The sequence below is a fragment of the Passer domesticus genome, chromosome 12 (assembly GCF_036417665.1).
Source record: "Passer domesticus isolate bPasDom1 chromosome 12, bPasDom1.hap1, whole genome shotgun sequence".
NCBI lineage: Eukaryota > Metazoa > Chordata > Aves > Passeriformes > Passeridae > Passer > Passer domesticus.
This window is the reverse complement of record NC_087485.1, coordinates 7,467,757-7,481,136: the sequence shown is the minus strand read 5'-3', so window position 1 is coordinate 7,481,136 and position 13,380 is coordinate 7,467,757. Positions and strand designations below refer to the sequence as shown.

At 59.6% G+C, this 13,380-nt stretch overlaps 1 protein-coding gene across 1 annotated transcript; it reads right to left on the bottom strand.

Moving 5' to 3' along the window:
- Positions 1 to 577: 577 nt before the first annotated feature.
- Positions 578 to 13,374, bottom strand: ST3GAL2 (ST3 beta-galactoside alpha-2,3-sialyltransferase 2). Its single transcript, XM_064387067.1, has 8 exons — positions 13,238 to 13,374; positions 5,260 to 5,528; positions 4,748 to 5,173; positions 4,439 to 4,632; positions 4,058 to 4,237; positions 3,833 to 3,878; positions 3,555 to 3,674; positions 578 to 3,278 (listed from the first exon to the last, which is right to left on the bottom strand). Exons 3-8 carry the CDS (start codon positions 5,078 to 5,080, stop codon positions 3,105 to 3,107), a joined length of 1,047 nt encoding a protein of 348 aa, XP_064243137.1. The 5' UTR covers positions 5,081 to 5,173; positions 5,260 to 5,528; positions 13,238 to 13,374; the 3' UTR covers positions 578 to 3,104.
- Between the last annotated feature and the right edge of the window lie 6 nt (positions 13,375 to 13,380).

Genomic DNA, 13,380 nt, shown 5'->3' with positions numbered 1-13,380 from the left:
TTGCCGTTAGTTGTGCAAGAGCCTTGTGAGTCAGAATCCAAATGCCCCTGGTTGTCTGGGTGGGATCCTGCAGGTCCAGCCCTGGGAGCTGGAGTGAACTCTGGGCCTGCTGCATCACCCTGGGGAAATCCCTTCCCTCCCTCTGCCTGTATTCACATTCAAAATTATGTCCTTCAACAGCTTGAACATGTCATTCCCTCTGCTGTGGTGGGGCTCAGGGACACGGGCTGCAGGGGACCAGAGCCTCTGTTTTAGGGTCCAGGGTGGCTGGGACATGGGTGTGGGGTCTGGGTGAGCAGTGGCATCACCAAGTGCTGGGCTCAGGCTGCAGGGGTTGTGCTGGGGCTCTGCTGCTGGGCACCCAGGCTGGTACAGGGCCAGGTCCTTTTCCTGCCCCCATGAGGGGATGTTAACCACAGCTGGGGGCTGGTACCTGGCCCGGGAGAGGAGAGCAGAGCATCTTCATGGCCCAGCAACCCTCTCATTCCCTTTCTCTCCTCTCCTGGCCCCACCAGTGCCCACGTTTGGGTGTAGGCAAAGGCACAGTAGACAGGGCTATCAGAAGAAAACCACCAAGTAGATTTGATGCATGATTTTTATTGACTTTAAAAAAACCAGTTGGTTTAAGACAGTTGTGTGCAGAAGTACCCATGTACACAGCAGAGGCTACGGGCCGAGCTGCCCGCCTGCTCCTAGCTCGGAGCACTGGTCTCTCCCTCTCCCAGTGGGGCAGGAAGATCTCAGATCAGGTACTGTGTGATGCAGACAACCTCTGCCAGGTGGGCCAGCCCGGGCACCTCCTCCCTGGCTGCCCCTGTGCCCGTAGCCTGTGCCCACAGCCCCTCTGTGTACAGTGCATGGTGCGCCTGCCTGTGCCCACCCTGCCAGGGAGACACGAGTGGTCGCGAGTCCTAGTGGGACAGCTTAAATAAAAAATAATAATATAATAATAATTAAAACAACAGAGAAAAGGGGAGTAGGGGAAGGAAGTTAGCAAAAAAAAAAATACTGTCAGGGCAGCCAGGAGCCACAAGCCACCTGACGCTGGATGCCACTACTGTGCTGCTGGAGCACCTGGGTTTGGTACCCAGCGTCTCCGCTCATCCTGATTGTCAGGCCTGACCCTGCTCAGCTGCAACAGGAGCTGGTCCAGCCTCATCACACTGGATTTGGCCTTTCTAGCCACCAGCAGAAAGGTGGTGGCCTGGATGTGTCCCTCTCTCCCAGCAGCGCTGCCCAGCTAAGATCCAGTGTGGAGCGAGGAAGGAAGTGGGTACAACTGCCAGGTACATCAGCCATGTCCCTGCTGCCAGCACGGGCACAGCCAGGTGTCACCGATGGGAGATGGTCAAGGCACTCATTGTTGCTCGTGGTTTTGTGGTTTTTAATTTTCTTCCCCGTAAAAAAACCCCCACAAAACAAAAAATCAGCAAAAAACACCCAGGAAGGTGGAGAGCAGGGCTTGCAGCAGCCTGTGTCCTGTGGCTCAGGGCTGCCTGCACCAGGGTGGCTCCACTTCTACAGACCACAACCCACCACAAAACTCAGCAGTTTAAATCCCTGTGGGACAGAAAAGCTGAATTTCTCCAGCCCAGGGACTGCTGACTTGCCTGCTCTAGGTGACCAACCCACACCCTCGTGTTTCACAATTGAAGAGAAACCTCAAAAAAATAAAAAAAACCCTGAAAAACAACCAAAGCAAAGTAGAGAAACAGGTAAGAGGCTGCTACAGAAAAGCCAGATACAAAAGGGTAAAAATATCTCCAAGCCCAAAAAACCCTACAGTGATTGTTCCTCAAATTAACTATTGCAACCAGCAAGGCAGCATGGGCAGAGCTTCCCCAGACAGACACTGCCCCACAGCCCCTGCTCCTCTCTCAGCACTGGCTGTGCAGGCAGAGGGTCCCTCTCTGGGGGAGTTTTTCCATGGTTGCCTTTTTCTTGAGCTTTTCAGCATCTCCTAAAAAAAAAAAAGCCCACCTGATTGACCTAAAGAAAGTGGTTTTAATGACACCTCTGGGGAGGCAGTTTCCTTCAGCATCTCCCCATCCCATGTCAGAGGCTGCCTGTCCAGCCCAGGAAGCCCTGGGGACCCTGAGGGCCCCGGCTGTACCAGACTGGTGTAAATCAAGCTCCACCCTGGCAAAAGGAGCAAAGACTTTGGGATTTCAGCTTCTCACCAGAGCTGTTTAGAGCAACACAAAAGCAAAAGCGCAGTTCACTCACCCACTAATCTCTGATCTGTTTCTTCCCAGCCTGAAAGCAAAGGAAATCCTGTCTCCTTGACCCTGCTGCATCCCACAACCCCTTGAGCATCCTACAACTGCTCGCAGAGCTCAGCCAGAGTGATCAGGCTGCTGCTCATGCAGGTTTCTTAGCCGCCTCCTGTACAGTCATTCCTGAAATCTGTCCTACCCTTCTCCAGTCCTCAGGCAGAAGAGCAGGGGTGCTGCACCCCAAAGCTGAGATCCCTCTTCATCTCCCTGCACAGCCGTGCCAGCAGTTGCCAACCTGCAGCAGAGTATTGGCAATGGTCAGCTTCCCAAAGCTTCTGGCTCCCCACCGTGGATCCGTGTGCTGGGACCTGCCTCCGTGCCAGGAGCCTTCCCTGGAGAAACGATGGCATCGGGCACCCCAAGGGGGGGTGAAAGAAAAATACCAAAATAAAGGAAAAAAGAAGCAGCTGGTTCCACTGGTGAGGCTGCGCAGGCGCCACGGCTCCCTCAGCCCCCTCGGCCCGAGGGGCTCCCCAAAGTCACGCGGCCTCGGGGCATGGGGTTGTCTTCTTTTAAAAAGAGCAGCATTTGGTTTGACTGTAGAGAGATGCAAGGCGGCCACCCCTGCCGCCTGGTCAGTCGCTGATTGTGTTTATAAATCCTTTCTCAGCTGGGTTTCTTAATAATAATTAAAAAAAAAGCAAAAAGTCTCCTTTAGCTCTGAACCTGATTGGCTGCTGGAGGCACCAAATACCACCACGGTGGCTGTCAGCAATGCAGAACTGCCCTGCCCATAGGTGCTCGTTGCATGAGGCCACCAGGGAGACCCTCACCTCTGCCCCTGCAGGCAGCAGGACCTGCTGGAGCAGGGAGCCACAGACTCAGCCCTCAGTTTCCTCGGTAAACCTCGATCTTGCTGGTTTTGGCCAGCATGTCGATGATGTGTGCCTCGAAGTCAGCATCGTGCACGCCCGTCTTCCTGAACTCCCCGGCGTAGCGGTTGTTCTCCCAGTAGTGGTGCCAGTTCCCCCGGCTGTCAGCACCGAACCCAAAGACGTTCACCTGCCACAGCAATGGAGGGAGTGAGCCAGAACCCCCCACCAGGCTGGGACGTGCTTGTCTCGGCAACCCCTGCGCTGCTGGGGTGATTTTCAAAGGTGCCCATCCTTCTGCACAGCCTTCCCACCCCTCGAGGGTGCCCATCACTGTGGTGTCAGGCAACCACAGTCACTGCTGCAGTTTGACCCAAAGAATCCACCTCCTTCCTTAATCCTCAAGGTTCAGGACCTCAGCAAACCCACTCCATGCCAGCCAGGAGCTGAAGGAGGCATCACCCACCTCATCGCAGACATGGAGGGCAAAGAAGAGCACCAGCATGCCAGTGGAGGGGTAGCGCCCGTGGTGTTCCGTCCAGCGGTCGTGGATGTACTTGAAGAAGGCAGGATTGTAGATCTGCACCTGGGAGGACAGAGCAGGGTCAGCACAGCAGCCCCAGCCATGCTCCCTTTGGCACCAGCACCCCCAAAGGAGCACTGGGAACCCTGGGGAATGATGAGGTGACAGAGGCCATGGCCATGCAGGTGCTCCTGGCAGTGATGGGGATGAGCCCCACATACCTTTTCTTTGTCCACACGCAGAAAAGGCTTCACAGGTGCGTATGTGCTGGGAAAAGAGCAGAGGCAGGTGAGTTCCTGGGGGTCCCATGCCCCCAACTCCAGCCTGATTTGCCAAGGGGGGCTCTTGGAGAGAGGAACAAATCAATCCCCACTGCTCCCAAGGGAGCTGTCCTCGAGCACGATGAGCCACCAGCCTGGTGCTGCCAGTGCCCACTGGGTACTTACAACCTGATCTGGCCAGTGGAGAGGGCACTGGCGATCCAGAGCAGGTCCAGGGTTTTGAAGGGCACGAGCACAAAGCTGACGTTGGCGGGCAGGTTCTTGGCACTCTCAGGATACATGAAGTGGTGTGTGGTCCGACCACCCACATCGCCCTCAAAGCCCACCGTGGGGGCCTGGTTCATCCTGGGGAGAGAGCAGGGAGGATGACACCGCTGTCCCAATGCCCCCTGCCTGGCAGATGGCACGGGTGATCCCCATGAGCTGTTGAATGCTGCCAAGCAGCAGTTTCCCACCCAGGGAGGGGGCAAGGCTGGATTCACTCCCACTCATCCCAGCACCCAGTGGCGCCCTGGGCAGGCCCTGGCAGTGCTCTCTGGCCCTCACCGCATCACGAAGTCGTGCCCATCGATCTCTGGGCCGTAGCCAGAGCCGCGCAGGTTGCCTGAGTTGCCAACCACGGCGCAGCGGCGGCAGCGGCGCGGGTCACGGGAGCGGTAGGGATCCTCGCCCGGCACGATCTGGAAGAGCTTGCTCAGGACCTCGTGGGTGTTGTGGGACTTGAACTGGGGCTGCAGCATCTGCAAGGAGGTAAGGGGGGCAGGGGGGAATCAGCCAGCGCCCCCGCCTTGGTGGGGGAGAAATCTGCGCCCCCCGTGGCAGAGCACACCGCGGCACTCTCGTCCCGGCGCTCACCATCCACCACCTCTGGACGTCGGGCGGCAGGTCCATGTTCTCCTTGGTCCACACGGGGGACACGGTGCCATCGTAGCGCCCATCAAACCAGTCGGTGGCTCCGGGCTCCTCGGCCGGGCAGCGGCGGCAGGAGCAGCCCCGGGGGTACGGCCCCCCTTTGCTGAGCCGCTGCATCCCGGCATAGCCGGGCACCAGCTTCACCCGGTGGATGCCGCCCAGCCCGCCGGGGTCCAGGTAGGCGATGCTGTGGTGGGAGTAGGTGAAGAGGAGGGACATGACGAAGACGAGCAGGAAGGCGGTCGAGAGGAAGCAGAAGCGCAACGAGCACTTCATGGTCGTCGGGTGGCTGAGCCGGGGACGGCGCCCGCTCGGGCACAGGGCGCGGGCATAGGGCGCGGGAGGGCGTCAGCCGGCCAGCGGGGCTCCCTGCGGGAACGAGCGCTCTAACTCCCGCCGGCGGGGCGGGCAGCGGGATGTGGAGCCTCCCGGGACCCGCCGCACCCGGCTCCTACCTGCTGGGCTGCAGCTTTCCATCCGCCTTGTCCGGCCGCGGCGAGGGCCCCCGCTGGCTCCCCGTGCCAGGCAGGGAGCATCTGCTGCGGGCTCCGGCACAGCCCGGCGCGCCGGCCTCAGCCGCGGCACCGCGCCCCGGCGGCTCCTCCCGGTCCCGGCCCCGGCTGGCGCTCAGCTGCCACGGTGCTCATCCTCCCCGGGTTTAGCTGATCCGCTGGCACGCCGCCCTCAGCCGCCCGCTCGGGAACACGGCCACCACGACACCGGCCTGGAGCGGGAAGAAGGGACGGCGCGTCAAGGGGTGGCGATACACACAGCACGGGGGGGTGCTGGGGCTCAGGACTTTATTCCCCACTGAACGCCCCAAAATGCCTCCCGGCCCGTCCCAGGCCCGGCGCTGCGGGGTGCGAGCCATACCCGAAGGGGCCAAGCAGGCGCAGGATGCGCAGGGAGCTGATGCCGGCATCGCTACCCGCGCCTGGGCAACTCGCAGCAGCTCCCGGACTGTGCCCTCCTCTCTGCCACACAAAGGCTCAGCCATGAACCGGCCTCTGGAGCCGAACAAGCGGCTCCTTTCTGTGGGCTAAATTGTCCTCTATCACGCCATGAGCAGCCCCTCCAAAGCCCTCCTCGCCGGCTGCCGCTGCAGCCGGGAAACAGCCGGGAAGGAGCCGGGAAGGAGCCGGGAAGCAGCCGGGAAGGAGCCGGAGACAGCGGGAAGCAGCCGCTCCGCAGCCTGACGGGCACCCGGGCACGGAGGCTGGGACTGTCCCCCCGAGTGGCAGCGTCCCCTGGGGAAGGTCACTCGCTCGCTCGTGATCCTGGCGGGTAAAAATAGCCAGGGCAGGGGGGCTGGCGCCTGCGCCCGGGGAGGGAGAGCGGCCAAGCCCCCGAGCAGGGGGTGGGCAAAGCCAGACAGCGCTCCTCGGCCAAATCACAAAAGGAAAAAAAAAAAAAAAAAAGGTTGAAAATCCCCTTTTAACCCAGGATCCAGAATCCCAGGGGTTTGGAGACATGACCTCCCCTCCAGGCCTATTTGAGGAGGGGGTGACCCCGCCCCTGCAGAGGCATCACCTCCACGGCTCAGCCCTGGCCCCAATTAAGCCAGTGCCGAGGCCGGCAGCAGTAATTAGGAGCTGGCAGGCACCACGATGCTTCTTCCCTAGGAAAAAAACATCTCCTGGAAGACGCTGGCTTGCTTTCCAGGAATAGACTGCTAAGCCCCCTAAAAACCTCCTTGTTGGGATGGGAGGAGAACATGGACCCCAAAGGCTCCCCCAGCCCACTGCACTGCCAGGCACGGACACCTCCTGCCCAAACCATTAACCCCCTGTCAAATATTTGTGCAAGTGGGGACAGTCTTTAAAGGAAAGAGAAAAAAACTGAAGGCACATCCCAGTTCAGGTGTTTTCCTGGGCTCTGGCAGGGAATTTTAACACGCCTACATGGCACACGCATGGCCAGCACTGACTGCAATCAGTTCCTTGGGCTGCTGCCAGCCGAAAAAGCAGGGTGGTTGTTAAACAGAGGGATTTTGCATTTAGGGAGTTTGGGATAAAGCCAGTAAAAAGCTATAACACCCCCCGCCCCCCCGATGCAAAACGCTGGAAAGATTCGTAGGTAAAAGGCAATTCTGGGGCTTTCTTCAGCTATAATATGGCAGGGCCACCAAGCAGGATGGGCTGATCCCTCTCCCCTGCTCCCGCTGCTTACCATCCCACGGGGCTTTTTAAAGGCTAAAGGAAATGAGCTATCACGTGCTTGTGTTATTTTTGTTCCTGGTGAAAGGGGGAAAATCCCTTTCCGGCTCCCCAGCCCAGCCTGGTCCTGCCTGATGTGTCCCAGCCCTGACACCATCTGGAGCACATTTTGTACTGCCCCCATCCTGGGGCCTCCTGGAGCTGCCCCCGACCACAGAGGGGAGGGAAAGCCCCCTCCAGCCCAGCTCATGTGCGATAAATGAAGCCTCAAATCCCAGCGGCTGGTTTGAGTCATCATTTTCCTAGCAGGAGCTGGCAGCTCTTTCCATCTGCACTGGTCCCTACAGCCCCCAGCAGGGACAGGGCACCCACACATACAAACCCCAGCAATATCCATGCCCTCCCTGCCCAATCCTAATCCAACCCGCCTCCACAAATAAAACCCCACTTGCAGGAGCTTTTTGCACCAGATTTGGATGTTTCCTTCTTAAAATAATACGGGATTTCAGGATTTCTGTGGTGAGCAAGCTTGGCAACTCACTGACGCCACTAAATACCCTTCCATTCCCAAATTCATCCCCAGGATCCTAAATTGCCTCCTGAGGACCATGTACTCATCAAACACAAGTTTCTTTTTGATTGCAGGAGATAATGAAGCGAGGCTATTAAAAGGTCCTGGCAAATTGCTCTGCTGCTTTTACAGGTGGATGGTTTTTTCCAATCATATAATCTTTCATTTCAGGATGAATGCTGGAGCGATGTGACCGACAGCCCCAGGGCCTGGAGGATGCCTGCCCCTTCCCTGTCAGACAAAGCACACTCAGCACATCCCCACTCGGCATCTTCAGGTCTCGTTGGCTTTGTTTGATCATTTCTAAGATATCCTGGGGTTGTTGGCATGAATTTCCATGCCAGTAAATGGCAGGGTGGGCAAAAGAAGGAGCCACCACTGGGAGATGGGATGTGACAGTGTTTGGGGCAGGGAGAGAAGGGGAGTGGAGGAGCAGTGGCAGCACTGTCTGCACTGGCTGCTGCTCTTCCCAGGGATGAATGGTCTGAAAATTCCCCCAGGAGTCTTTGGGAAATGCCACCCTGTGTGACCAGGTGCTACTAATCCTTGTTCCCTGTGCAGTGACATCCCTTCTGCCACCACCAAACCATTGACTGGTGTGAGCAGTGCGTGGCTCTTGCAGGTGGAGGAGGGGAAAGCACACAGGGCTCCCTTGGACTGGACTGGCATCTCTGTCATGGGTGGGAAACCTGAGAATTAGGGCTGGGGTTGTTTGGCAGGGAAGGAGCAGATCTGAGTCGAGTCTTCTCCCACCTCCTCCCATGCTGGACACAAACAGCGGGCGGTGACCTGTCCTTGTCTCAGGCACGACTTCAGTGAGCAAATTACTACAAAAAGTCATCAAACCATTCCAATTTCTTTTTGCCCTTGGCCCAAGCACTGCCAGGGGTTGCAGCCCCCGGGCAGAGTGCTGAGGAGCTGCTTCCCTCCGTGGGGCCGTCAGCTCGCGTTAGCTCGGAACAGTGAGCGGGGACGGGACGATAGCCTGTCCCTCTGCATCACCAGGCTGCCAAAGCCACAGCAAGGCCTGGCGAGAAAAGTGCACTTAATTAAGGAGGTCCTTTCCTGCTTCACCCATCTAGAGGGATTATATTTTCCCCTTGAATTTTTTTTCCTCGCTGGAAGCTGGATGAGAGAGGGAGCAGGGAGCAGACCCGGTGCTGGCACAAGGGCGTTTCTGCCTGCCATGGGGTGATGCCATGAAGAACTGATGGCTGGCAGTAGGCAGGCACCAGGCATTAAGAGAAGAAGCAAATTTCATGCTCTGAGCCACTACTACATCCCGACAGCAACGAGGACCTGGTAACTAATTCTTCATCCTTTTAATTAATCATACTCCTATCAGCCAGCTCAATCAGCTAATGGAGCCAAGTTAATTTGGTTTCCCATGTTTTAAACCCTACTCGCACCCCTGGCTGGCAATGGCAGCAATTCCAGCCTTTCCTTGTGTCTGGCCTCCAGAGAGGTTATTTCAGGCTCATCCCTCAGCCCTGGGATAGGGCCAGGAAAAAGTGTGGAGGCCAAATCTCCAGCACAGAGCTGGGAGGGAGCCAGCCATGCTGAGGCCATTTCCTATGGGATTTAGGGGCACAGGGGAGTGCCAGAAGTGGGAAAACCAAACTGAATGCTCCCACCCTTGCTGGCAGATGGGGCTGCAGGGACTGATCCAGCCACATCCCAAACCCCTCGGCTGAACCACAGTGTGACCCTCAGGGAACTGCACCAGCCTGAGCACCCTGTGCTGCTCGATGGGGCAATGCTGGGTGGGCACTCTCCCCCAAAGCTCACACTGGCAGATGCCCGTCCCTGCAGCTCACACTCCCATTGGGACCATCCCGCCACATGTACCACCCTGAGTGGCTGATGTCCCTGAGCATTCTCCAGTGCCATTTCCCCCACCCTCTGCCAGCCATTCTGGGTCTCCCCAGGGGAAACAAGGGACCCTGCACTCCAGGGGTGTTGATAAGCCCAAGGCCACGCTCACAGCACGGCCTTGTCACGCTCAGCTCCCTGTGCCTTGAGGCAGGACAGGCAGGGAGGGGAGTGGAAATCTCCCCCCTGATCCTGAATGCCTGCAGAACTGAGAGGCAGAGACAGCCCAGCTGCTCTGCTCCTCAAGCACCCACCCCAGAACCCTCAGTTTGCACCAACTCAAGTACCAGCAGCTCAGGTACCACACAGCTGGGTGCCACAACCCCGGGTCAAGCACCACCACACCAGGTGCCACCAAGCTGAGTCCCACCACGCAGCCAGGTTTGGCCAACCAGCCCAGCAGAACAGAGGAGGCAGAGTCCAGGGCTTGCCACCACCACTGCCTACTCCTCTCTCCCATCCTATTCTCAGCTCCCTGTGCAAAGCCATCTGGTCCCATGGGGAGCCACATTTCCATCTCAGCCTCCCACAGCTGCAGGCTGGGGTCAGCAGGGTCTGCCTGGTCCCTGCCCCCCTTCCTGCCTGCTACAGCAGGGCTGCACCCCACAGACACCCCTGAACCAGCCTCCCTGCAGGCTCAACTGCCTGTGGAGACGTGGCCCCACTGCAGGCAGACACTCCCCAGCAAGGGCAGGGCCCCTGCTCTCCTTTCACCACCAGCATCCGGAGCTGCGGCAGCACCCCGAGCCTCCCCTCCGGCTGGGAAGGAACCACTTCCCCTCCACCACTGCTGCTGTTTTTACCAGCCTAGACCCGATAGGTTCATGATGCCTCACCAGGAAAATATGTGCAGGAGTGCAGGACAGGCAGAGGCTGCAGCAGGAGGAGCCAGCTGTGGCCCTGTGCCCGGGGAAGGCGAGCTGGGACACGGGACCCCTGCACTCTCCTGCCTTCTTCCCTCACCTGCACTGAGGATCAGAGCTGGTGGAAAACCAAAGGTTCTCCTGTGGCTTTTGAGGGCTGGTTGATGGGTGCTGTACCCACAGCTGCCCCGTCAGCCCTGGGATCAACCCAAGATGAGAGCTGCAACCTCGGCACACGCTGCGGGTGGCCCCACAAAACCACCCCGGTTTGCTCTGCCCGCGGGCAGCACCGGGAGGACATTGAACTCGTTAGGGAAATTGCACCTATGAGATTTCATCGCAAGGAAGTTACGAAAGGCTCCCCAGGCCGGAGGGCACCAATCCCAGCACAGCCCAGTTAGAGCCAGAAACTCCCATTAAATGTAAAATTAGAGCAGTTCCACTGGCGAGAGCCCCTGACTTCTCTCCACTAGCTGGGGCTCTGCTCAGGCACCTGGGGAGAAGGGGGAGCACTTGCAGCCTCCTAATTAGCCCAATTACTGCTGCAGATCAAAAGTCCTTTGCTGGGGACACGGTTGCACCCGGAGCAAAGTGACTGCAGCTTGTTCTGGTTTCCCAAGAGCAACTGTTGAGGGTGCTATTTTAGAGCTCAAACACTGAACTGTCCATCCCGTAAGGAAAAAAATCTATATCTATACATCACACACACACACAAATATATATATATATATATATATATATATATATACACACATTCACCACTCATCCATGTGCAGTTTCAGGGGTATCTTTGGGAACTTTGCCTTGGAGCTGGGACCAAATCACTTGCACTTTCCAAAAAAAGCTTTTGGAAGATGCCAGTGGCAAAGAGCAACATGAAGCCAAGAGACAGCCCGGAGCCCAGTGCAGAGCTCAGCAGGACAGGGACAGGAGGTTCCCAGCCTCTCCCACCACATCCCAGCCCCGCGGGGTCAGGCGGGCTCTGATAAATCCTGGCTCATGAAGAAGCACTGAAGCAGTCCAAGCCACCGGAGAGCAATTAGCAGCTTGCAAACGTGCAAAAATGAAATGCAACAGGAAGAGATTAAAGCCATCGAGCTGCCGGGACCTCGGCGTGCCAAGCGGGGCGGCATCCAGCGCGCCGAGAGCCCGCAGCAAAACCACCGAGAGCCTTTCCCCAAAAAAGCGGCAGCTTGGATCTTGTTTGGGCACGAAGGTTCCAGCGTGCCCGCAGCATGCGGCAGCCGGGGCTCTCCCTGCCTCTCTCCCTGCCTCTCTCCCTGCCTCTCTCCTGCCTCTCTCTCCCTGCCTGCTCTCCCTGCCTCTCTCCTGCCTCTCTCCCTGCCTGCTCTCCCTGCCTGCTCTCCCTGCCTCTCTCCCTGCCTCTCTCCCGGCCTCTCTCCCTGCCTGCTCTCCCTGCCTCTCTCCTGCCTCTCTCCCTGCCTCTCTCCTGCCTGCTCTCCCTGACTCTCTCCCGGCCTCTCTCCGAGGCGTGGGCGGCGAGCGGAGCGCGCCCCGCCGTTCCCGAGAACCGCCATGAGCTCCCGCCAGGAGAGGGAAGCGCTCTGGACAGACAGCGGGGCCGCTGTCGCTGCCAGATGGGGACGGACAGACGGACGGACGGACACGCGCCGGGGCGGCGGGCAAGGCACCCCCAGCCCTCCCCTCGCTGAGGCCGCGGCTTCTGCTGCTGGCAGGAGGGGCAGAAAAGGGAAGAAAGGGAGGAAAAGCGAGCCCGAAGCGCTGAGGAAGTTCCCGCTGGCGCTCAGCGCCTCGGCCGCGGTGCGGCCGCTCAGGGCTGGGAAAAGCAGAGCCCGAGATAGTGCAGGGCAGAGCTGCCCTCACCAGCTCAGAGCCCACACGTCTTCCTGCAGGGAGGCTCAGCAAGTTTTGGGGTTCGGTGTGGTTTGGTTCTCCCCAGCCATGTTTTATGATTGCCGGCGGGGACGTGGCCCTTCCTCCAGCCTGAGCTTGCACGCTGCCCAAGTGCCATCCTCCTGCTGGTGTGGCAAGTTCTCACTCTAGGGAAATATTTGGGAGCTTTGGAATAAGTGCTGTGACTCTACAGCTGGAGCCTGAGCAAACCCTGCCTTCCCCCTCGCCAGCAGCACTAAACCCCAGCATGAGTGGGGACCCCTTGAGTCCCCAGGCCCTGCAATAGGGGCTCCCTTTATCAACCCCGCTCTGGCAGCCGTGCCTCAGCCAGGGAAACACCCTGAAACAATGGGACAGGCACACCGGGAAGATCTCACACCGGTGCCCGCCTCAGTGGCCCCACACACACAAAGAAGCAGGCAAAGGACATCCCCTGCTCGGTGACACAGTTTTCTACCCTGTCCCCAGGGACGCTCAGGCTGTTTGTGAAATCCTGGCTGCCACTGCCCGTGCAATGGACGCCGTGTGTCACGCAGCCATGTGTCACACTGCTGCTGAGGGACCTTGCACACTGGCACTGCTGGTGACCGGGGCCACTCGCAGCCAGCCCTCCCACGCTGCTCCCCGGCTCTGCCCTCAAGATCCCACGGCTGGAGGGGAGCGGCTCCAGCAGCCCCCACAGCCCTGCTAGGGCCAGCACCCGCCCCGGGGCCAGCACCCCGTGCCCGGCAGCCCCCTGGAGCCGCAGAGCTGCCAGCCCCCCCTCGCTGGGCACCGCACCGCAGGGCCCGGGCCAGCGCACCCTCCTGGGTCTGCACCCGCGGGGATGCTCCCAGAGCCCGCACCTGCACCCCGCACATGCCAGGGCTGTTCAGCACCCCCTGCACCCCGGGGGACACCCCCAGCCCCGGCACCACCGCACCGGGGATGAACCCCGCGCATCCCGTGTGGGGGCTGCCCAGGTCAGCTCCCAGCAGCGGGAGCAGCTCCCGGCCGGGCTCCGCCGCCGCCCCCGCCGCGCCCCCGGCACCGGCATCCCGAGCCGAGCCGGGCCGTGCCGCATCCCCCGCCTCGGGCCCGCTCTGCGCCGCGGTACCTGGCTCAGCTCCGGCATGGCCCCGCCGCCGGGCTCGCCCGGGCCCCGCCGCCACCGCCCTCCGCCGTGCGGAGCCGTGCCGTGCCGTGCCGTGCCGTGCCGCGCGGGGCGGGGGGGAAGGGGGGACGGGCGGGCCCGGCAGG

Bases quoted from the DNA above. Each gene is read 5' to 3' on its own strand.
- ST3GAL2 (XM_064387067.1), bottom strand. From the start codon at position 5,080: ATGAAGTGCTCGTTGCGCTTCTGCTTCCTCTCGACCGCCTTCCTGCTC. The intron at 4,633-4,747 runs GTGAGCGCCGGG...ACCTCCTTGCAG, and splicing joins ACGTCCAGAGGTGGTGGATG to ATGCTGCAGCCCCAGTTCAA. The intron at 3,675-3,832 runs GTATGTGGGGCT...CTGTCCTCCCAG, and splicing joins TGCGTGTGGACAAAGAAAAG to GTGCAGATCTACAATCCTGC.